Source organism: Vicugna pacos, chromosome 5, assembly GCF_048564905.1.
Source record: "Vicugna pacos chromosome 5, VicPac4, whole genome shotgun sequence".
Classification (NCBI taxonomy): domain Eukaryota; kingdom Metazoa; phylum Chordata; class Mammalia; order Artiodactyla; family Camelidae; genus Vicugna; species Vicugna pacos.
Window position 1 is genome coordinate 52,201,251 of NC_132991.1, and position 23,626 is coordinate 52,224,876.

The following is a 23,626-nucleotide window of genomic DNA, read 5'->3' on the forward strand; positions in this document are numbered from 1 at the left end:
CCACGTAAAATGTTTGAGCCATCTTTTAAAAAAAAAGTTGAAATTTTAATGTAGTTCTTTTGTATTCTTTTCAAGTACTGCATAAAAGCTGATCCACATTGTTTAAATTTCTCATGCAATTTTGGGAAAATGGAAAGTGGAAAAGAAGCCAGTGTCCACATTCAGTTGGAAGGCCGGCCATCCGTTTTAGAAATGGTAAGTCTAAGATACAGTGACAGCTTTGTGGATAAGATTTCACATAGAAATCTAGGAACTCAACCATCTTATACAGGTAAGTGGGTTTGTAAGAAGGTATTCAACAAATTAAGAAGTTATGAATAAGAGTAAACTCTGGAGCAAAACACTAAAACTGTTTCCCTTGCTCACTTCAGAATACATTATCTAAATGACATAGCTTTAGTAATTAAATATAATTATAGTTTATTTTACAATCTTAAGTTTTTGAGAAAGTATGCCCAACTATTTATGAACCTTGATTAAATAAAAAATCCTTTAAAGTTTTTTCTGAATTACTTTATGCTTAAAAATTATTTTAATATATACTTATTAATACATTTTTACTAAAGGCTTTCATAAAATCAAACATCATCAACAATAAAGCAAACATAGAATAACAAAAACACACTTTTAAGAACTTTGAAAGGTTGAATTTTAAAAGAAATACACGTTGGACTTCTTCCTAGAAAGGAGTACACATATTTATGAGAAGTACTTTGAGGTAAAATTGGTCTTATCTGGAGTTCCGTTCAATTTCCTGATCTGATCAATATGGATCTCTCTTTTAACAGGGGTGTTGCAGATTAGATGATTTTTATTAAAGCACTTAGTAATAGCGCATGGCACATACTAAGCCAAAGGCAATGACAGCTATTATGTTTTAAGAGGACTAGTTGAAATTACCACAAGGTGGTCAAGAGGCAAATGCACCAGACAGGGACATAAGAGACAGACGTTTTAGTTTCCAGTTATTTAAACTTAACATGGTTTGTCTTCATACTCAAGGTCTAGGTTTCTTAACAGGGGGCGCTATTAACACTGTGGGCCAGACAGCTCTCTGTCGTCAGGGGCTGTCCTGTGCACCACAGGGTACTTACCAGCATAGCTGGCCTCTACCCCGCAGATGCTAGTAGCACCACCTCCCAAGTCTGGACAGCCAAAAATGTCCCCAGACATTGTTATTTAGAAAATGTTATTTAGAAAAAGCCCAAATAAAATAAATTTGAGGAAATGTATATCAGGTGAAGAAAACCTTTGGGAATATTCCCAATCTGAGAGAAAAATACATGGTAACTATCAAATATTTAAATGCTAAGTGTTATAAATATGTAAATCAAGTTCTCTGCAAAGTTTAACAAAAGGATTGCAACAATATGATTTCATATAAATGACTACCAAGGCCATGCCTTTGGAACTAAAGGAAGCATTTGCATTGCATCACAAATTGTGAAATAAATTGGAAAAGATAAATGATGAAAACCTTTAGATAATGTCTTCATGAACTAAAACTATGAATCAGGCTACAGTGATCTTTTTTTATTATTATTAAACAGGATGAGACCAGAGCACTGAAGTTTGAAATAAGAGCAACAGCTTTTTCAGAGCCAAATCCAAGAGTTATTAAACTAAACAAGGATGAGAATGTTGCACATGTAAGATAACCTTTTTAACTGAAACACTAAAATTGGGGGGGGGGGTAGTCAGGAAAATCATGGAGAGCCTGAAATACTTCCCAGGGAATTGGCATTTTCCACAACTGAAGGGAGGGACACAGCTTTTTCAGGAGGTGAACTTGGTAGGACAGGTTGAGGAGGAACCATGGGTACAGCCCATTACACTCCCTGTTTCTGCTAAACAATTACCAATGTTTCCTAGTGTTGTGTTAGACCAGCAAGAGAATGGGATGGGTTTTCTTCGTACTATCGGGGATCACGGAGGGGCCTCAACAGAAATAGGAGCAAAGTTTTTAAAGTGCTGGCCCTTTATGTATGTGTGATGTGTGTGTGTATGTAGGTTCTGCTGGAAGGACTGCATCATCAAAGACCCAAACGCCATTTCACTATAGCGATTATTGTAAGCAGCTTGATACTTGGACTTATTCTACTTTTATTGATTTCGTATGTTATGTGGAAGGTAAGCCTTTAATAATTACCAATGTTTAACCACTCAGAAGGCCATTCTTGATTTTTCTCAGAGCCAATTTGTGACTCCTACATTATTAGATTTAAGCATTTCAGTATTATTGTTAATTTTTATAATTCTTCTGTGGATATTTGGTACTGATCTCTTATTTCTCCCAACTTCAGTACCAAAGTCTCTCTAGAAAAAATGCCTACTTAAAGACTACTTATTTTCAACAAAAGATGTTCTGTCTTAAAAAAAATTTTGGAAAACAGCATTTTGTTGAATGTCAGTTTTGAAGTATGTGTATATCACTGGGAAATCCTGCAGTAACAAAAAAATGTTCTGTAACCCAGTATTTTCTATATTTTTGCTGACTACAATTCGATGTATAATATGTTCCTAACTATACACTAGTGACTATGCAATGCTATTTTCAGGCTGGCTTCTTTAAAAGACAGTACAAATCCATCCTACAAGAAAACAGAAGAGACAGCTGGAGTTACATTAACAGTAAAAATGATAAAGATGACTGAAGACGTCTTTCAAATTGAGAGAATTAATAAGCCTCAGGTTAGAGTAAAGAAATTAGTAGACATTGTTTACAAGAAACCATGAATTTTGCTCAGACTTCTACATACATTTTTCTACTCATGACCTTGTGACCTTGTGAAATGCAAATGGAAAACCAAGCAATTATTCTTTGAGAGAAAATAACTGCAAAGGTAAGATTTTAATACATCTAATCTTTCAGCTTTTAAATGGAAAGACACTAACACATACAGTTTATTAAAGATAACTAAGAGATCCTGAAATGAAAGTGGACCTGCGTTAAAATCATCTTGAGGAAGTAAACGACTCCACTGGAGAAATCTTGAAATAGGTGTCATTTCCCATATACATACGCTTGTTGCTTTGGTAAAGTAAATTCCGCTGAATAGGTAATGCTTCATTTGTAATATATTTTTGAGACTTGTTGGATTAGGGTCTCTAGAAATATTTGAAAAATTCTGCTAAAGAACTGTTACCAAAGTTTCTGATGAATAGAAGAGGACTGTTGTTATCATTTTAAAGCAGAGTTTAGCCTCACAGACATTGATTTGTAATTTCCTATGGGCTTTGCTCAACAACCGTTTATCCAGCTGTTTATGAACATTATGGGCAGTCTTCAGACTGAACTTATACACTGGTTTGAGCTTAATGGGGTGATGTCTGGATAATTACTGTTTATACAGCTATGGCTTTTTTTCTTTCTGTAAATATATATATAAATTTTTAAAAGAATATGTTTATATAGGTATAAATCCACTAGTCCTTCTATATTATCAGGGGAAGGGTACCAAGGATTAAACTTTAAAAACCCATCTTTAGTCAAATTTATATTCTAAAACAGCTTAAATGTTGCACTTTAGTTGATATCTGAAATATAAATACACTGATATATGGAAAATATGAAAACTATACCTCACTAATGATGTTTAACACTCAAAGCTCTGCAAAGATGATATTGAAGGGCCAATACATCATACAAGTTAGATCCTGTTTAAAATACTGTCAAATTAAGCAAATATACAAATTCTTATCAGGGTGTAACCCTTTTCTTCTCAAATGTATGATACATCTTTTTACTAGGTTTATAAGAGCATTCTCTTCTGTATGGCAATAGAAGCAAAATTCACAAATTTAAATTAGAAAATACAGATTTAGCTGGTATCTGATAAAAAATGTGACAGAATTTCCATGTTTTAGTGATAAGTGAAACATTTAAGTTTTTTGTTAATCTTAGATTTTTTTGATGTAGCTGTTTCTTTCTGGATGTAAAATAATTTGTCTTTAAATATCTTTTCATTTGCAAATAGTCATTTTTGTAATATTTATTCATACATATGAACTAAATGCTGATAACTGCAGGATATAATTTCATCTGATTTGTCCCTGTTTGTCTTTGGAAGACGGTTGTGGCCAAATTTTCAAAACCTGTTATAGGAGGTGATTAAATAGGTAACTTAGAGGGCAGTCTTTACTACTGTGATCAAGGATTTTGTTAGACGAGTTCTCTGCCAACAGCTGTCCTCCCCAGACCACCTAATCCTGCTAAGTTGTCTAGTCACAAACTGGTGGCTAGAGAATGAGAAATGCACAGAAACTTGTGAAGACGTTTGAGTAGCAAACCTCCTGAACTAGGTGTCTACCAAGAGAAATTAATTGCAATTTAAGGGATGCTTTTTTTTTGCGCTGAAGACATTTTTGTTATGAAAAACAAGTAGTTCTTTCAAGAAACTGTCGGGGATCATTGGTGGAAAATCAAATCGAAATTTAGAATTGCTTTCAAAGATGATCCCCGAGGATATTTAAATTTGCTTCTTTCCTATGAGAAATGACAGTATTTCAGGCGGTACTGAGTCTGAGAACAGTGTGCTATAATGGTCAGATGACATGACCTCCAGAAGCAAGAGGAACACAGCTCCCTATTGGGCCGATGACCTCCAGAAGCAAGAGGAACACAGCTCCCTATTGGGCCGGGTTCTAACCAGTCAGCTGTTTTGCATAGTTTGTGTATTATGAATTTCAAAACCCTGTTTTCAACATCCAGAGACTATTCACACAACTGGTACCAATAACTTAAAAATAACCTACCTTTTTTCTTTTGTTTATGGCAAGTAGTCTAGTTAGTAGAGAGATTTTGAAAAATTTCTGGTTATGTCATTTCTTAGCTGTGTAATTGTGAAATTTAGTCTCACATGATTAGGCACCTCATCAGGAAAACCAGGACATTCTTACGTGAACTCTGGGCTGTACAGCAGGCTACAGGAAATGTAACATCAGAATTATTGGACTCAAATTCAGAAAAACCACCCAAATTATGTCACTTTGGAATTAATAAACTTGAAATTTACTTTCCATTCCAGTAATACCTTCCAAAAACCAGAATAAAATTCTTTTTTGTATATTTCAGGTCTTGTTTTCTTAAAAGCCATAGAAGCTAATTTTTAAGTAACATCAAAAATAGCAATTTTAATTTCTTTTAAAAATAGGAAAAATTCTCTTATTAAAGTATGTTTAGTATGGAAATTCTTCAAAAGAGTAAAAATAGGCTTACCATATGATCCAGCAATCCCACTCCTGGGTATATATCCAGAGGGAACCTTAATTCAAAATGACACCTGCACCCCAATGTTCATAGCAGCACTATTTACAATAGCCAAGACATGGAAACAACCTAAATGTCCATCAACTGTCTACCCAAGCAACAGAAATAAAAGCAAGAATAAACAAATGGGACCTAATGAAACTTACTTACAAGCTTCTGCACAGCAAAGGAAACCATAAGTAAAACAAAACAACAACCTATGGAATGGGAGAAAATTTTTGCAGATGAAACCGACAAAGGCTTGATCTCCAGACTATATAAGCAGCTCATACGACTTAGGCACATGAAGAAATGCTCAATATCACTAATTATCAGAAAAATGCAAGTCAAAACTACAATGATGTATCCCCTCACACCAGTCAGAATGGCCATCATTCAAAAGTCCACAAATGACAAATGCTGGAGAGGCTGTGGAGAAAAGGGAACCCTCCTGCACTGCTACTGGGAGTGCAGTTTGGTGCAGCCACTGTGGAAAACAGTATGGAGATTCCTCAAAAGACTAGGAATAGACTTACCATATTGACCTAGGAATCCCGCTCCTGGGCATATATCCAGAAGGAACCCTACTTCAAAATGACACCTGCACCCCAATATTCATAGCAGCACTATTTACAATAGCCAAGACATGGAAACAGCCTAAATGTCCATCAACAGGTGACTGGATAAAGAAGAACGGGTATATTTATACAATGGAATACTATTCAGCCATAAAAACCGACAACGTAACGCCATTTGCAGCAACATGGATGCTCCTGGAGAATGTCATTCTAAGTGAAGTAAGCCAGAAAGAGAAAGAAAAATACCATATGAGATCGCTCATATGTGGAATCTTAAAAAAAAAAAAGACAAAACAAAACAGAAACAGACTCATAGACATAGAATACAAATTTGTGGTTGCCAAGGGGTCAGGGGGTGGGAAGGGACAGACTGGGATTTCAAAATGTAGAATAGATAAACAAGATTATACTGTATAGCACAGGGAAATATATATAAGATCTTGTGGTAGCTCACAGTGAAAAAAATGTGACAATGAATATATGTATGTTCATGTATAACTGAAAAATTGTGCTCTACACTGGAATTTGACAACATTGTAAACTGACTATACTTCAATACAAATATACATACATAAATGTTTAAACATAACTATCCCTTCATATTAAAATTCTAGTTTGCACATTACCTTTATAAACAATTACATGTTACTTTGGAATCATTCATCTCTTCCATGCTTCCTCCATAAAGATTGATAAGTCTTGGGTGTACTCTATAAAGAATGTAAATAATATGCATGATTATTTCATCAATCTATATTTTTTTTCACACATAACACCTATCAAGTGTGGTGCATAATACCAAATGCAAATCTAATAATAGCCAACAAACATATATTCATGGCAGGGCTGCCATCTAGTAAAGTGTGAGGTCTACTAAATCAGCAGCAGTAATTACTGTAAAGTCCTGTCATTTGTGCCTATAGAAAGCTCACATTTAGTGGGCTACCCAGAGAGCCCCCTACACTCTGCCTCTACCCGCTGAGTCCTAATGCTTAACCAACAGTGAGCTTGCTTGTTCCCAAGCCTGTTTATTACCAGTTGCTCTTGTTAATAAATATGTAAAATTATTCTTATGTAAAGTAAGTTGAATGCTTTGGAAAGTCTTGATAAAAGCAACCTGCTGAACACAAAGTGTTATAATATTTGCTAGGGTTAAAAGGAAAATTTAAAAGACAGAGGGATTAAATTGTAACCATCTGCTATGCAGACAGCTTCAGAGGGTTTAAGATCTTAATCCAGTTTTAAATTTCAAAATGGAAACTGTAGACATTATCTGCATTGTTTATGAAAAAGAGTAAGTCACAACGCCAATGTAGAGACTCATATCCAAAGAAAATGCTTTGGTTCTGTGTGACAGTGGGTGAATAAATACAAAGTTATGTGCAAAGTTATACTTCAGTAAAATTGTACATGTGTCTTTATATGCTTCCCTGAATTACAAATTTTAAAAAATTACCCAACTCCTTGCCTGATAAATTTACAAGGTGGCTTCCATTATATTCTGAGTTTTGTGTTTACTGATAGGCATATAAGGTGGTGAAATAATTAGACTTACCTAACATGGACCTCTGATGCAACTTCCATTAAGTCACCATCTATATTCCAAGGGAAACTGTTTCCTGAGGCACGTCCACGTGGTCCGTCCTCTTCCTCTGGATTGTGCCGACTGCTGTTACTCTTGGGGTAAACTTTTACTTCTTCAACAGTGTAAGTCTCAACAAATGGAAAACTGAACTAAAAAAATAAATAAATGCAAATAATCCTGGTACTTGCTTTGTCCCTAACTGCAGCGCGCACTAAGAAAGTTCACTGTGTTCTCTCTTGCAAGTAAATATCAACGTGCACGCTGACGTTTGTTAAGCTTTGGAGCTCTAATTCGTTCCAGTTTCTTTGGAAGAAGGAGCCCATTTTCTGAAGCCTTCCCAGCTCGTTTAGATCTAGCAGCTGGCAAACCTGTTTTATGGCAAATAGTGTATTTCTATGCGATTGCATACAGTCATTTCCAATTAAAGACTAAAATCTTTAATACTGGTCTGTTGATACAGCACATTTATATGGTCCACTGACTTTATTACTGTCAACCAGTTTAGCTGATGTAAAGCAGACTCTGGAGTAAGTGTCATGTTTGGAATTTCATCAGGAAGAACTAAACTTATAAAGGTGAAAAGAGAAAGTCCGCCCAGTGTGGTTTTTACAGGTGCTTGGCCTGCCTCATCCTCCGTGGAAGGTGAACAAGTTGCAAGATAACTGGATTTGTTTCCTGACCACTCTAAAATGGTGCCAAGTCCTCTTCAACGTTTCTTATTTGCCTAAGGAGAAACTATAGTGAAAAGATACATGTTCCCTGAAGTGATTAAGAAAAGGCAGTCAAATAACTTGTTAGTAGAAGTTCACAAACACTCATCTATTTCAGTTTTCAGATAAATGGCATGAGGTTTATTCCAAATGTGTTACCTACATGTTTTTCCCCTTCTTTCACATATAAACCTCAATGAAGTGCAGAATTTTACTTGACAGTTGACAGAAAACTAGTATTTCCCCCAATCCCCTTATTTTACATAGAAACCAAGGTCCAACAGATTTTACCATTTGTAATGCACTGGGGCACATGGTGGATTATACTGAGTTACGCCATTGTATAAGCGGTTCTGAATGAAATACCGAGTTGCGAGGCTCCAAGCAACTCTCTGTGGAAGCAGCAAAGCTCTCTCTAAAGCTGTGTAACAGTTGCTGCATTAGACGTCCCATCTCAGGGGTGAGGCTTTGGGGCCGCCCCTCACACTGTGCACTTATAAAAATTTTTACATCATCATTCATTGTAAAAATAATCTATTTTAAATGAATCAATGATCATTGGCTATTATAGGTTAAATTGTGACCCCCATAAAGATTTCTAGAAGTCCTTACTCTTAGTGCATGTGAATGTCACCTTATTTGGAAACAGGGTCTTTGCAGATATAATCAAGTGAAGATGAGATCATTAGGGTGGGCTGTAATCCACCAGGACTGGTGTCCTTGGAAGGAAGAAGAATGCTACGGGAAGACAGACACTCAGGGAGAACGTCTTGTAATGGCAGCGTCAGAGACTAGAGTGATGCACCTGAAGCCAAGGAATGTCAGGGATTGATGGCCTTCCCCAGGAAGTCTACTGTCTTACCTCACCAGTTTTCACGTGCACACTTCACAAAATGTAGCTCCATCCATCCATCCATCCATGCAAATGTATTCCTATGAAGCCACAGACATTGTGAGATGGGACTTCAGGGAAGCCAAGAGCTTGGTATCACATGTGAGGGTGTTTGAGGCACGAGGAAGAGCAGTAAACAGTTAAAGCTGGGATAGAGGTAAGGACCATGGTGGTGTAAGTGCAGAGTTAAATGAGAGAAATGAGAAAAGGCCAACAGGCTCAGGATGCTGGGTGAACTGCCCCCTTGAGCTGAGTCTTAAAGGACACAGAAGAATTAGCCTGGAGGAGAAGGGAGGAAGCTCTGGAGAGAGGAAACCAAGAGTACAGAGACATGATCAACAAACTACAGAACATTCAACATAGTATGGTATTGATGGCAGCACTGGTATTCTGGCATTTGCTTTGCAGAATATATAAATGCCTATACATGATTTTAAAAAACAGACAATATATGGTATTATGGGCTGAACTGTGTCCTCCCTCCCCAGTTTATATGTTGAAGTCCTAACCCCCGTATCTCAGAATGTAACTGTATTTGGAGATAAGGTCTTTAGAAGAATAAGTTAAATGAGGTTTTTAGCATGGGCCCAATGCAGGATGACTGCTGTCCTCATAAGAGGAGGAGACTGGGACACAGAGAGACCCCAGGGACGTGCATGAACAGAGAAAAGACCAAGTGAGGACATAGCCATAAGGCGGCTGTCAGCCAAGGAGAGAGGCCTTAGGAGAAACCAAAGCTACCGACACTGTCTCAGATTTCTGGCCGTCAGAACTGTGAGAAAATAAATTTCTGCTGCTTAAGCCACTCAGTCTGTGATATTTGTTATGGCAGATATGTGTTTCAGAAAAACCCCTCTAGAAGGAAATGCAGCAAACAAGATCAGAGAACAGCAGGACCAAAAGGAGGCTGTTGTAAGCAAGAAAGGATTAAGGTTGAATTAACTGGTGGACTGGTTGTGAGGAATGAGGGAGTGAGAGGGACCCTGAGTAACTCCAGGATGGGTGGAGAGCAGTGCCACTGCCCTGCGTGGAGAGATACGGAAGGAGCACCATCAGGGGGAAAGGCAATCAGGGAAACAACGGACATGCTGGACTCAAGATGCCTACGAGTTTAACCTTCTCAGCACACAGGAAGGCAGAGCAGTCCCACAGATCAGACGAGAATGCAGAACCCCTGGTAGTGTGCAAAGTTCAGAGATAGTACTTCAAGCAGTGGGAGGCAATGAAGTCACCCAGAAAAAGGTATCATGAGAAGACAAGAAGACTGCAAACAAATCTCTGGGAAGCAAGAACACTTCAGGGTTTTAAACTCCCTACCAAAAATGATGGTCAAAGTGAACGTAGAAATGTATAAACAGAAAACAAAAGCCTTCTGCAGGATGGAGTTGAAAGGACTTGAAGAATAATTTCAACCTTCTATCTGTTTTGTAGAGATGGGGAAGGCAAGATGAGTCACCTAAAAATGATGGGTTTTAAGATGTTCTACTCTTGTTAACATACATCAACATTCAATTCAGTTCAGCCTGGTAAAGATGGTTCAGAGACCTAGGTTGTTGCTCTCCTTAGGTTGAAGTGTTACATTTCCCTTCCTGGATACCAGAACTGCTACTAATAGACACTAGGTTATATGATCTTACATTTATCCGGTCTTTATAGTATTGTATCATTTATATCAATTTACATTTTTGAAAAATGTCACCATGAAGGAGAGAGTACATGTATATGTATATGTGTATGTCTATAATTTTTAAACAAATATATCAAATTAACATTGCTTGAAAGCAGTCACCTTGAGAATCAATCCAATTATTCTTTTTTTTAATTTTTTTGTTTTGTTTTTATTTTATGTTTTTTAGGGGGGAGGTAATTAGGTTTGTTTATTTTAATGGAGGTCCTGGGGATTGACCCCAGGACCTCGTGCATGCTAAGTACACGCTCTACCACTGAGCTATACCCTCTCCCCAAAATCCAGTTATTCTTAATAGATACCATTATGGAAAACATTTTAGAATTTCTTTGCAAAAAAATTACAGAGCAATAGCATGGACTTTAATTTTTGGAAAGAGTTAAGTCAATCAGTTAATTTTAATGACCTACACATACAATCAAACACACAGAGGCAATAGTTTTTGTATCAAAAGGTATGACTGGTTGAGTAAATAAGAATGTTATATCATGCGTAACATGGTCTCCTTTTGAAAAAAGTTATTTTCCTATAGATACAGAATTATGTGCACTACTATGTCTTTGTCTTTATTTTCATAGTAAGCATCTGTTACTTTTTAAATCAGAAGATAGCTACTTTCATATTGAAAAAAGAATGTCTAAAAAGATTACCTAAGACATTTGCCACTTAGGCAATTCCAAAAGAGTACTTCTGTAAGTAATCTGTGCAACTGGTTCCTCCCTAAAATAAATATACAGCTTCTCAGGTTAAGTTCCTTAAGGTTATTACTCCCTTAAGTTCTCATATTTATTTGAAAAAAATTAGGAAACGTTTATACCAAGGTAATGACACTCATTATCTCTTGGAATATAGAATTTTGAGTGCTTTTTACATTATTTTGTTTCTATTTTCTGACTTAGAAATAAACAATAAACTTGTATTGCTTTTGGATTAAGAAAAATAATAAAGTTGCAAACAAAATTATCAACATCTGAAAAAGCATATATTCTTTAAAAGAGCAATAAATCACTAAAGAAATAAAAAGATATCCCATGCTCTTGTATGGAAGAATTAATATTGTTAAAATGACCATACTACCCAAAGCAATCTACAGATTTAACACAATCCCTATCAAATTACCCAGAACATTTTTCACAGAATTAGAACAAGTAATCCTAAAATTTATATGGAATCACAAAAGATCCAGAATTGCCAAAGCAATACTGAAGAAAAAGAACAAAGCTAGAGGAATAACCCTCCCAGACTTCAGACAATACTACAGAGCTACAGTAATCAAAACCACATGGTATTGGCACAAAAACAGACATATGGATCCATGGAACAGAATTGAGAGCCAAGAAATAAACCTACACACCTACAGTAAATTAATCTTCAACAAAGGAGATAAGAATATACAATGGAGAAAAGACAGTCTCTTCAACAAGTGGTCTTGGGAAAGCTGGACAGCCATGTTTAAGTCAATGAAATTAGAACACTCCCTCCTATCATAAAAAAATAAACTCAAAATGGCTTAAAGACAAGACACTACAAACCTCCTGGAAAAGAACACAGGCAAAATATTCTGATGTAAATTGTATCAACATTCTCCTAGGGCAGTCTACTGAGGCAACAGAAATAAAAGCAAAAATAAATACATGGGACCTAATTAAACTTATAAGCATTTGCACACCAAAGGAAACCGTAAATAAATGGAAAGACAACCTACAGAATGAGAGAAAGTATTTGCAAATGATGCGACTGACAAAGGTTTAATATTCAGAACATACAAACAGCTCATACAAGTCAATAACAAAAAAAAAAAACCCAATCCAAAAATGGTCAGAAGACCTAAACAAACACTTCTTCAGTGAAGACACATAAATGGCCAATAGGCACATGAAAAAATGCTCAATATTGCTAATTATCAGAGAAATGCAAAACAAAACTACAATGAAATATCACCTCACACCAGTCAGAATGGGCATCATTAAAAACACCCACAAACGATAAATGCTGGAGAAGGTGTGGAGAAAAGGGAACCCTCCTACACTATTGGTGGGAATGTAGTTTGGTGCAGCCATTATGGAAAACAGTATGGAGATTCCTTTAAAAAACTGAAATAGACTTACTTTATGAGCCAGTAATCCCACTCCTGGGCATATATCCAGAGCAAACTCTAATTTAAAAAGACACATGCACCCCAATGTTCATAGCAGCACTATTTACAATAGCCAAGACATGGAAACAACCTAAATGTCCATTGACAGATGACTGGATAAAGAAGTTGTTTTTTACACACACACACTCTAGAATACTACTTAGCCATAAAAAAGAATAAAATAATGCCATTGCAGTAACATGGATGGACCCTGAGATCATCATCTGAAGTGAAGTGAGCCAGAAAGAGAAAGAAGATCATATGATATCATTTATATGTGGAATCTTAAAAAAAGGGAAACAAATGAACTTATTCACAAAACAGAGACAGACTCACAGACACAGAGTACAAACTTACGGTTACCAGGGAGAGAAGGGGGTGGGGAGGGATAAATTGGGAGTTCGAGATTTGCAGATACTAACTACTATATATTAAATAAACAACAAGGTCCTACTGTATAGCACAGGGAACTATAGTCAATACCTTGTAATGGCCTATAATGGAAAAGAATATGTGAAGAAATGTGTGTGTGTATGCATATATGTACACATATGCAAAACTGAATCACTATGCTGTACACCAGAAATTAACCTAACATTGTAACTCAACTCTATACTTCAGTTAAAAAAAATCAATAAATCACTGTATTTCTCCAGATAAACATACATTAAGTTACTACTTAGGCTCACAACCTACATTATATTTACTTTTGTCTTTGTCTCCTTAGAGATTTAAATTTCAGGAAAATAGGACTAGATCTCATTTTTATCATATAATTTCCTAAACATTTCATTCAGTTGGTTGCTCAGTAGACACTGATCAAATACTGTTCTAGGCAGAAGAGAACTGGCACTGCAGGAGGACTGCCTTAGAAAGTATAAACTGATAAAAAAAAAAAAAAGCCAAAATGGAAGCCTTGCAATGGCTCCCTGTGTAAGCAAGACTCAGCTGCTGGTCACTGGCTGGATTTACACTCCTCCTCCCATCCCTTCTCTCCCAACTACATCCAGGCACAATTTTATATCTTTCAGAAGGTGTGAGAATGATAAGGTTTTTCAAGCATACTACATACTTCAATTCAAGGCTCATACAATTTCAGAAAGTCACATATTTCTGGATCAGTTTCCTAATAACTGGGTCAAAATATCTGCTGAAAGCATATGGCTTATAAAGGCTATAGCTTCTCTTTAAAACAAATCCCCTTAAGTGGAAATACAATTTTCTCTATCTCCACAAACACCACAATTCTAGTTTAGAATAAAATAAATGATGTTTATATAAAAGTGGTATATTTTAAAATATGTATCAGCAAAGCTGTTTCCATCAATGTAAGTAAACAGATCTCAAATGAAAGGGAAATCCAAAGGTCATAACTTTAGAGAGTCTGTTGCCATAAAATCAAGGAGGCTAAAAATTTCAGATTTTATTCATCTTTTTTATGAATAAAACCAAATACATAATTTTATCCTTAATTCCCTTCACATTTCAGTATAACCCTACGTTTTCTATTTTCCCTTTGTGCAAACACATATACAAAATGTATGTAACCACCAACCCACAATTCAAAAAAGGCCAGTCTACATTAATACTTGTGGATATTGTTCAAAAGTTGAAGAAAACACAAATTGGAAAAAAAATTAAAAGGTTCAGAAGAGAATAAAGCCTTCTTCTGAGGCAGGACTTGTGTCAACTCAGGGAGCATCTCTCTCCCCATGACTGATAGATTTGCACATAAGTAACACAAATGATTTACTCTACCTGATTTTTAACACTTGCATATCTTTTCAGGTGTTTTATAAATTCTGGTCGAGAAGTGTTCCGGGCAATTATAAGAGCCATACTTCCATTATTTAATCTGAAATTAAATATTTGCATTTGATATGAAGAAGTTTATTAAGAGATTGCATCAGAAATTACTCTTATTCTTTCTAACAAACAATGTTTACTAGAAGTTTTAGGCAAGTTAGATAAAATCATCACCACATTAAATTTACCTAAAATTCTTAAATCATATCTTGCTGCGTTATTTTTTTTAAATGGCACAGCCTTTTGAATTCATTTTATTAAAACAATTGACTTCCTTTTCAGCAAGCCCTGGCATCAAATGAATCATCAGGCATCCTATTCACATACCAAGACATAATTTGAAACCCACTGTATTTGCTTAGGGATTCTAAATGGGAAATCATGTATGTTTTTTAAGACATATTGTAAAATAGGTAATAAATACAAATGGCATAACAACTAGTTCAACAACACTTTTTAAAATCTAAAGCATGATTTAAATGTTTATTTATGAGCAGGGCTAAGTGACACAGGAAAACAGACGAATCAAAGTGGTCCTCGGATGGATGAACTGGAGGGAATGCTCCCACACATGTCCAGTTAAATGGCTGAACATTTTAATCTTGCCTGTTTGGTTCAATGTAAGAGACTGTAAATTTGGAGGTGTGATTTAGTGCCAAAAAGCCACTCACAGATGCATCGAGCTTTAGAAGGCAGTTTGCAGAAATATGTGCAAATGACTTCTAGGCTCAATTTCAGTGCAAAGGTAGTTATTCCAAGAATAACAACAATGACATAAAAAAGAGCTCTTTAAATCTTAGGGAAGCTCAGGTTTGCGCTGTAAGGGACCTTGGAGACTATCCAGTCATTCACTCAATGTCTGTAGAAGGAAAGCAGCCCCCGAGTTGAAGTGATTTGTTCAGAGAAAAAAAATGATCAGACCCTGATCCAGAGCTCTGAATCCCAGGTCCAGTGATCCTTTTACCCATTATGCCACCTCTTCCTGACTGGAAATAAACAATATCAAAACATTAGTGTGTTGTGTGTCCTTCATTTTTTAAAAATTATTTAATTTTCACTTGTAATGAAAAGCATTTTCACATGTCCACTTTTCAATACTTTTTAGTAGTTGAAACACATCCTATGTCCTAGCACTATTATAAATATTTTACACATATTAATGCATTTAATTTTAGAAAAATTAGAATATAAACATATTAGCTCCTGTCAGCAACTTGCACTGAGGTATTCTGAAGTAAATTATACTTTATCATGAAAAAATAAATGAAGCAGAAAGTTGAAACTCCTGTGCACTTTTCCTGAATCGTTCAGATGATAAATCTCTGAGTATCTTTGGTCAGGGCTCGCTCAACAGAAAGGCCTTTGCAAAAATGGCATGTGTGATTACAATCCACAGAAGAAATCTCTAACTAATCGTCCTTCTCTGAAAAATTCATCAAGGCTGATTGAACCTGGAGCTTCAGCAGGGGAATTCCAGGCCAGCTGAAAAATGTGTGGAGCAGCTTTGAAGGAGGCAGGAAGCAAGTGCTCCCAGAAGAGCGGGACTACCTCCCATGAAGGTCCTTGAGCCAGTGGGAGGGTCAGCGATGGGGGAGGGCTAGAGCAGCAGTGTGCCCAGACCTGTGGACCACAGCTTTCAGTGGCTTCCCAGCTCTTCACACAGCAAGCTAGGATTTCTGAGGGTGTAGGGAGGAAGCAATCATGCTCAATTTCTAAATCACACAAGCTTCAAAATACTCCCTTCGAGCTTCAGCACTAGAGATAATTAACGAGGACTCTGACATCTGGATTTTTAATATCAAAGTCTGTAGTTTCTCCTCTTCTCTAAATGTGGATATTTTCCTCTTTCTTATCAATTGCCAGGGAGAATATTTTAAATCAATCCCTTTGCCAGCTGTTAATCCTTCAGGTTAAATATTTTGCAGGGAAGTTGAAACTAATCATTAAAATGATGTTATAAATTGCCAAAGTATGTCCATAAGTCATTCTTTTATTCCACTTCTGGGGAAAATGTGACTGTATTACACAACATGCATGACCCTTTCTTCTGTGCTCCACAGGAAAGGGAGAAAGATTTTCAGACCAATAATGGACAATTGCTTGAAAAAAATGTGCAAAAGATGGAATATCTACCTCTTGTGGACAAAATGATGTAGAAAAAGCCTCATGAAACGTGGGTAGTAGATTCATATGTATGACTATGCACACCAAATATAACAAATATTTCTTTTGATTAAAGGTATCACATATACACACATACATGCCATTCATGCTAAGGTTGTTTATGTCTGCACTAAAATTGGAAGGCAGAGAAACTCATTTAAGATACTAGAATTAAAGATAATGGTCTCAATGACTGGTAAATAAACAAATAAATAAAGCAAGCAAAGAGGGAGAAAGTACCACAATTAAGTGATGTCAATAAAGCCCAAGGCATATTATTTTAGCCTCAATGACATTAAAAAAAATCGAGTAACTGATCACTTTTCCAGCTTAACAGTTATTCTCAGGCTACTCTGATGACAAATCCTTCAGAATCTCTAATATTATATAGTCAAAATTGATAATATTCTAACTAGCCAAGAGTTAGCAGGGTATTCTGAAAGATAAACGTGATTCATAGCAAAGTATCAATGATTCAATAAAAACACTTACTAACCTGGTGTTAGGTGCCAAGCCCCTAGGTGCCACTGAACACAGGCATGGAATTGCCATGATGCTGACATTCAAGAACTGACCCTGGATCATTTGCCACTGAGCATCACAGCCTAAAGGCAACGGAAGTGGTCGTTACTCTCCATCCCCAGAGCAAAGTGTCACAAGAGCCTGGCTCAGTTCTCAAGGAGGTCATTTCAAACTCACCCGATCTGGTAAATCCCTGTGCCCTCCTAAAAGTAAGAAAACAAAACAAAGACACAAAACACATCACACAAAAAACAGCGTCCACTAAACATGAGAAAATTAGAAAACCCAACATTAGATTAGACAGTAAGTTAAACTGTGTGAACAGTTCTGTTACTTTATCATGTATTGATTCATTGAAAGGTAGCATCATCAGTAACAATGATTTTCAATTTTGTTTATAAAGACTAGAGCACTTCCTTTGTGTGGCTTTAATATTTTTATTACATGCTAGAAATTCTCATGAGGGCAAAAATTATGAGTTTTGTTTATTTGTTTGCGTTTTGGCTCTTTGGATCCGAAGTATCTGGCATACAGCAGGCGCTCAGTAAATAGACGTTGGGTGGAGGGAGGGGGGGAACAGTTACTTCTGAAGACGGACACCAAACTACGTGGACTGATAGAATCTGTAGGTCTTTGTGATTCTATATTCTTCACTAACATGACAGAATAACAACAGAAGATCACAAGTCTAATAAATTGTTTATATCAAACGGTTTTATGCTTTAAAAAAAAGATACAGACACCTGTATTACTTTGAGCTCTTAACTTACCTTTCTTCTAAATCCTGAGAGCTGTTAAATGGTAAAAATGATATTTCACAGTCCTCCGGCCTAAAATGTAATGAAATTTGTTACTAGCAGTCATTGACTCTGGGATATGAAATTTTTTGTTGGAAAAAAAAAAAAGACTTACTTAAGTTTTGCCAGTGCCTTAATTATAGCAAAATCCTTCCGTTGGTTAGGGGGCATCCATCGATGTTTTTCTGCCAGAGCCAGAGCTCTTCCACCAAACCCAAACATGGCTGAGAACCCAAAGCGCAGAAACTTGCCAGGGGTGCGGAAGGTGCAGACATCGACCTGTTGTATGTGCCCTTGAATAGTATATTGAATATGAGTCAGCCAGAAAACACAGTAGACCAGTTGTCAAAATGGCAAACATAGAAGAGTATGTTTATTTCTTTACAGAAGAAAATGTCAAGCAACTTTATACTATAATAAGTAACCCGCTTTCTCTTCAACTCTCTTTACCGACAACTATTCCATTTGCAATTTGGAACTTTTTCAGGCAGTATGGGAAGAAACACAAAACAGTAAATTTTGAAGCTTCTTGCTATTTTATGCAAAACACAGTTAAAGAAGTGAAGTACATATGTAAAGTACACTTAGATTTAGCAGTAGTTTTTCACTGCATTTATTTGAATGTAAATTCTCTACATCAGTTGAGATAATAAAAGGTCTAGTGGAAGTACACTGCCTGAAAAATTTTTCTTGTGCATTTTTTCTTTCTTTTAATAACTAGCCCTAGAGTTTTGGTACAGTCAAACAACAGTGTCTGATATATTTAAACAGTATAAATGGGTGTTCTTGATCTGGTGGTAAAATTGTGATCTTAATCATTATTTTTTTCTATCAAGATTATGGTAAAACTCCATTTACTACTCTTTATGGCACCTGTATTCTGAAAAGATTAGCAGTTCAGAGATGGAAGCTTTGTCTAATTGACTTTTGGTTTTTAGTCAAATATTCCTCTGCTTTGAGAGACAAAGAATCTGTCTTAGACAAGTCTGACAGAAATAAAAGCGCTGTCCTTATATAAACAGAAACTCCCTTATAAAACATGAACTCCTTTAGAAGAATTCTTACCCATTATAATGTGCAAAGTTGCAGTTACCACGTGAGGGATTCCGTGAAGAGAATGTGCCAATACGTTCGTGGATCCTGTCAAATCAATTTTAAAACATGTATGATCAGTGTAACAAATGTTTTAAATTAACCATTTGCTCTTACTTTATAGCAATGTCACCATGTAATGTTCAGATGAAAAATTAAATGGAAGTTTATAAGTTTTTGTTCACATGATGGATGTTAATTGAGTGACCACTGAATTATTATCTTCAAATATGCTTAAAAATTGGGAAACAATTTATAGTATTTACTTGCTCACAGCTTCTTCCATCATGAATGTCTATTGTCTACCTGAAAAAGTGCTAGCTATATCAAAGTCTGCTCCATCCAACTTTGATGAATAGGCTTCTAACTTTTTTTTACCAAATGAGCACCAACAGCAGAAGGATGGCTCTGGAGAGCAGAGACAAATACATAAATATGAAAAAAAAAACCAACCAATAACTAAAGAGAAAGTAAAAAAATCACTATATAGTTCAAAAGATATTCTTTAAATACATTTTAAAGCTCTCAACCAGACGGAGATCTCCTCTATCACCTGAAAAAGGATATCCTAGATGAAGAAAATATTTAATTCCATGGTATTTGCCACAGTATGAGAATCTGTATTGAGACATTATAGATTTCTGATTTCCATAGTCATTGGGAGAATCTAAGATCCACGTGGATTCTCCCCACCAGACTACACAGAGAAAGAGCTCTCTCAAGTCAGGCGCCTTTAACTTGTGTGTCTGAGATCCTGGGGTAAAGGCCTGCTTTCCAAGGGGAAAGTAGCAGTTAGCCCCTGTCATTCCCGGGAGGTAAAAAGGATTTAAAATTAAGAAGCTACAATTCTTCTTGATGTAAGTCCAGGGACAGCTGAGGGCTGTGAAAGCAGGGACGTACTGCACACTGTAGCTATCAAGGCAATGGCTAGTCCCCTGGATTTGCACATTAGGAACATTCCTGTGTGGTCATAAGTGATCCCCTTGATTTCTGTCACTTTGAACTGATGTGTGCTTGGGTTGCTCAGCTGGAGAAGCTGAGGCAACTCAGCCATTATCAAGCAAGACTGTCTGTCATTAAAACAATAATAATCATGAGGTACCTGTCTCAGCAGTAATGATTTCCAGACCTCTAATGTTATCGATGCAAAGAAATGTCCACCTTAATCAACTGGTAAACTGGTTTTAAGTGATTTATCAGAAGGTAGTTAAGCTCTGACGTGTTACTCAGAGCATGTCCCCCAGTCCAGCAGCAATGACCACACGTCGGTGTTTATCACATGGTTGATTCTCAGGCGCCACTCCAGACCTAACAAGTCACAGTCTGCATTTTATAAGATCCTCAGATTATGCATATGCACAGGAACTTGGAGAGCCCCTCCTCCAGAACATGTCGTTCAAGGATCAGCAGCGTCAACATTACCTGGGAATTTGTTAAAAAGGCAAATTTTGGGGTTCCATCTCCAACCCATAGAGAAGGAATGGCTGGGAGCAGGGCGCAGGTGCCCGCGTCTTAGCAAGTTCTCCCGGTGATTCGTATGCACCCTAAAGTCTGAGAACAAGTGGTCCAGAAACCTGTTCCTCAGTGGGTCTTTATGAGGAGTCAATTACCTAGGCTTTTCCAATCATCCTTTGACCCTTTACAGCCTGCCCTCTGGCCATCTCATTGCTAATTTATCTGGAAAGGGTGGGGAAAACAAGAGAAAACAAATCAATCTGTTCTGCTTCCAAGTCAGATTTATGGTAGAGGTTCTGAAGGAGGCCACATAATTAGAGGGAGGTATTTCGGATTATCGATGGATTACAGCACTCCATGAAATACAACGCCTCCATTACTAGGGGTAATTAGGAGAAGACCATAAAAGCAAACCTCGAGAAAGGTTATTAAAAAACATAGTATCATGTTGTCATGTGCAATAGAGAATGACACATATCATGACTCAAGAAAATAAAGATTGTTTGTTCCCTGTGAGTTTGACGTATGCCAAGTATGCCCAAGCACAAATCCACTTAGAATGCTGGAGACTGCTTTTTGATTTTTACATCTTCTCAGGCTTTGCAACTTTTCTTTCATTCCATTGACCTGGGCAGTGATGACAGGCATGACCAGAAGTCAGAAAATCATTTGAGTTATCTTCTACCCTGCTTAACCTCTACCTTCATCTGAAGAACGTTTTTGTACTCTGATTTAAAAAGGGAACGTTCATGAGGAAAGTAGATGCAAAATTATGAAACTAGAGATTGCTCCATATTTTCATTTGACTTATCTAAAAGAGTACAATTTCCTGCAAAAAAAAAAAAGATTTATCCAAAAGAACGTGCTGCTCACATAAATAAAAACTGTAATTTTAGCATTCTCACCAAAGCTATAAATGTTCTACCTCGAGGTAAACATTTTAATTAGCCTGGAAAGTTATTTTTCTTAACAGTCCCAGAAACTCTGTTCACTGCCCCCTCCCTAAACCTGCTAAAATGTGCCACATCCAGTGAGTGAGGACAGAAGTAGCAGTTCATGTAAAGCATTACAGATGGAAGAACTGGACAGAAACTACAGAGGCAAAAAAAAAGGAAAAAAAATTGTCCTTGGAAGTGCAAGCACTTCTGCAAAACAATTAACTTAATTAACCAGACACCATGAATATTCATAAGGCTGTTAATGTCTCCCACATCCAAACAGATAAATGTGATGTAATGACTTCCTAGTCAAGCATATCTAAAATCCTCATGAAAACTGTACCTACACTCTGGTTCTTTGCCTGGACTATCAGAGAAATTAACAGTCCCTTGGCAATATTTTATTCTCCTCAAATTGATTGGAAAGCATGAATTTATTTATGTGAATTCTATAGGAATATATGGTTCCCAGTCATCAGTATGTGGCTTGAGCCTTGTTTTACAACAGCTGGATTGTTTTTTTATTTTTATGTCCTCTCTGGCTTTTTTTCTCTATCCTCCCCGTAACCCTCTAACCAGAATGTCTCTGTACAGTTCCTTAGCACCAGTTCCCATAGCAACAAACGCTATTGCTAATGGCCAGCAGTTCAAATACAGGCTTCCCCACATCTGATCCATTTGAGTCTGACCATAATTCAGTGGCTTAGTCTGTTGGCTCAGTGGAGTAATTTACTAAACACTCTCCCTCTGGGTGTCTCTCTCCAGGAGGCAAATGGCTTTAAAGGCAGACTGTCATCTGTGCTCAGCTTAGAAACTTCCTGCCTAGCTCTTGTTCCCATTCTCCATCAAAGCCCTGACCAGGCACAGAGTCCTCATATGAAATACATCCTGCATGTGACTTCCTCCCTCTATGAGATGAAACCCATAAGCTGGAACTCCTGTACAACCACCAAAGTTTTGGCAACATGCTGTATCTTCTCAATGAAATGTATTCAAATGGCATTTCTACACAGCCTCTGCATAGAAAAAATAGTTTCAAAATCAGATATACGCTTAAAAAATACAATGATAATAAAACTCAGTGTTATTCCTTTATAAAATCTGAGCTACATATTAAAAAGTCAGCATAGCCAGCAATTATTATAGCTAACTATTCACGTTACATCAAATGCATACCTGTGGGGACACCTATCTTTCCACATGTGATGCACTGCAGTTGATGAGTGACCTCAGGGGTGTAAGTACTAAGGGAAACAAACAGTGACCCAAGCACATCCACTTTGCATGGAGGGAAATGTTGAGAAAGTTCCACCATTACAGACAGCGCTACTAAAATGACACTGAAAGGTCAAAGTGTGGCCCCAAATGTATCTTTTTGACTTGATGCATTTTGTTTTTCTAGCATATTTTTCTCAGTAAGTTATACAATTATCAGGATATATCTGAATCTCCCTCTAGTTTAAAGTTCTTGCTTTTGTGAAAGACTTTTTACTCTAAAAGGGCACTAACAGACCTTTTGTTCTTTGTCAATAATACTAAACACACTGAAATCCACCCTAAATGACTGTGGTTATCAAATGGATAGAATGTTGATTTCTTTTTAACCTTGCCCACCATTTTCTATTTTCACAGGAAAGAACACAGTTGACCCTGGAACCACACGGGTTCAAACTGAGTGGGTCCACTTATACATGGGTATTTTCCAGTTGTAAATACCACAGCACTTCATGGTTCCCAGTTGGTGGAATTCATGGATGCAGAGGAAAAAGGAAGGCCAACTATAAATTGCAGGCGGATTTAACCCCCATGCTGTTAAAGGGTCAACTGTAATTATTTCTGTTTTTCTTATAGGGATAATAATGTGTGATGTTTTAAAATGAAAAGAAATAATCACTTTCCTCCACTATCGTTTGTTTAAATAATAATTTGGGAGGAGTGACTTTGTAACATAAGAAACGTGCAAAAGATGCTGTCATCTTTCCTGGATCCCAGTGTTGCTCCAGCTCCTCTCCCTGG

The 23,626-nt window shown here is 36.8% G+C and overlaps 2 protein-coding genes across 4 annotated transcripts in view; one reads left to right on the top strand and one right to left on the bottom strand.

The window, feature by feature from the left end:
* The window catches only part of ITGA4 (integrin subunit alpha 4), a 74,347-nt gene extending 68,197 nt beyond the window's left edge, over positions 1 to 6,150 (top strand). Inside the window, exons 25-28 of the mRNA XM_006210226.4 lie at positions 76 to 195; positions 1,551 to 1,649; positions 2,011 to 2,130; positions 2,559 to 6,150. Of these exons, the coding sequence (XP_006210288.2) occupies positions 76 to 195; positions 1,551 to 1,649; positions 2,011 to 2,130; positions 2,559 to 2,654 (435 nt within the window). The 3' untranslated portion in view covers positions 2,655 to 6,150. The remainder of the gene's footprint in view (positions 1 to 75; positions 196 to 1,550; positions 1,650 to 2,010; positions 2,131 to 2,558) is intronic.
* Positions 1 to 23,626, bottom strand: part of CERKL (CERK like autophagy regulator) — a 122,099-nt gene that overhangs the window by 9,076 nt on the left and 89,397 nt on the right. Inside the window, exons 6-14 of one of the 3 annotated variants that reach the window (XM_072961256.1) lie at positions 19,191 to 19,265; positions 18,241 to 18,418; positions 18,099 to 18,158; positions 17,506 to 17,531; positions 17,303 to 17,411; positions 14,596 to 14,692; positions 7,382 to 7,560; positions 6,453 to 6,536; positions 2,571 to 2,591 (exon numbers count right to left, since the gene is read on the bottom strand). In XM_072961256.1, coding sequence (XP_072817357.1) covers positions 6,455 to 6,536; positions 7,382 to 7,560; positions 14,596 to 14,692; positions 17,303 to 17,411; positions 17,506 to 17,531; positions 18,099 to 18,158; positions 18,241 to 18,418; positions 19,191 to 19,265 — 806 coding nt within the window. In that variant the 3' untranslated portion in view covers positions 2,571 to 2,591; positions 6,453 to 6,454. Of the gene's footprint in view, positions 1 to 2,570; positions 2,592 to 5,851; positions 6,537 to 7,381; positions 7,561 to 14,595; positions 14,693 to 17,302; positions 17,412 to 17,505; positions 17,532 to 18,098; positions 18,159 to 18,240; positions 18,419 to 19,190; positions 19,266 to 23,626 lie in introns of those variants that run through there. The other 2 variants (XM_072961255.1, XM_031677755.2) reach the window with 2 other exon arrangements.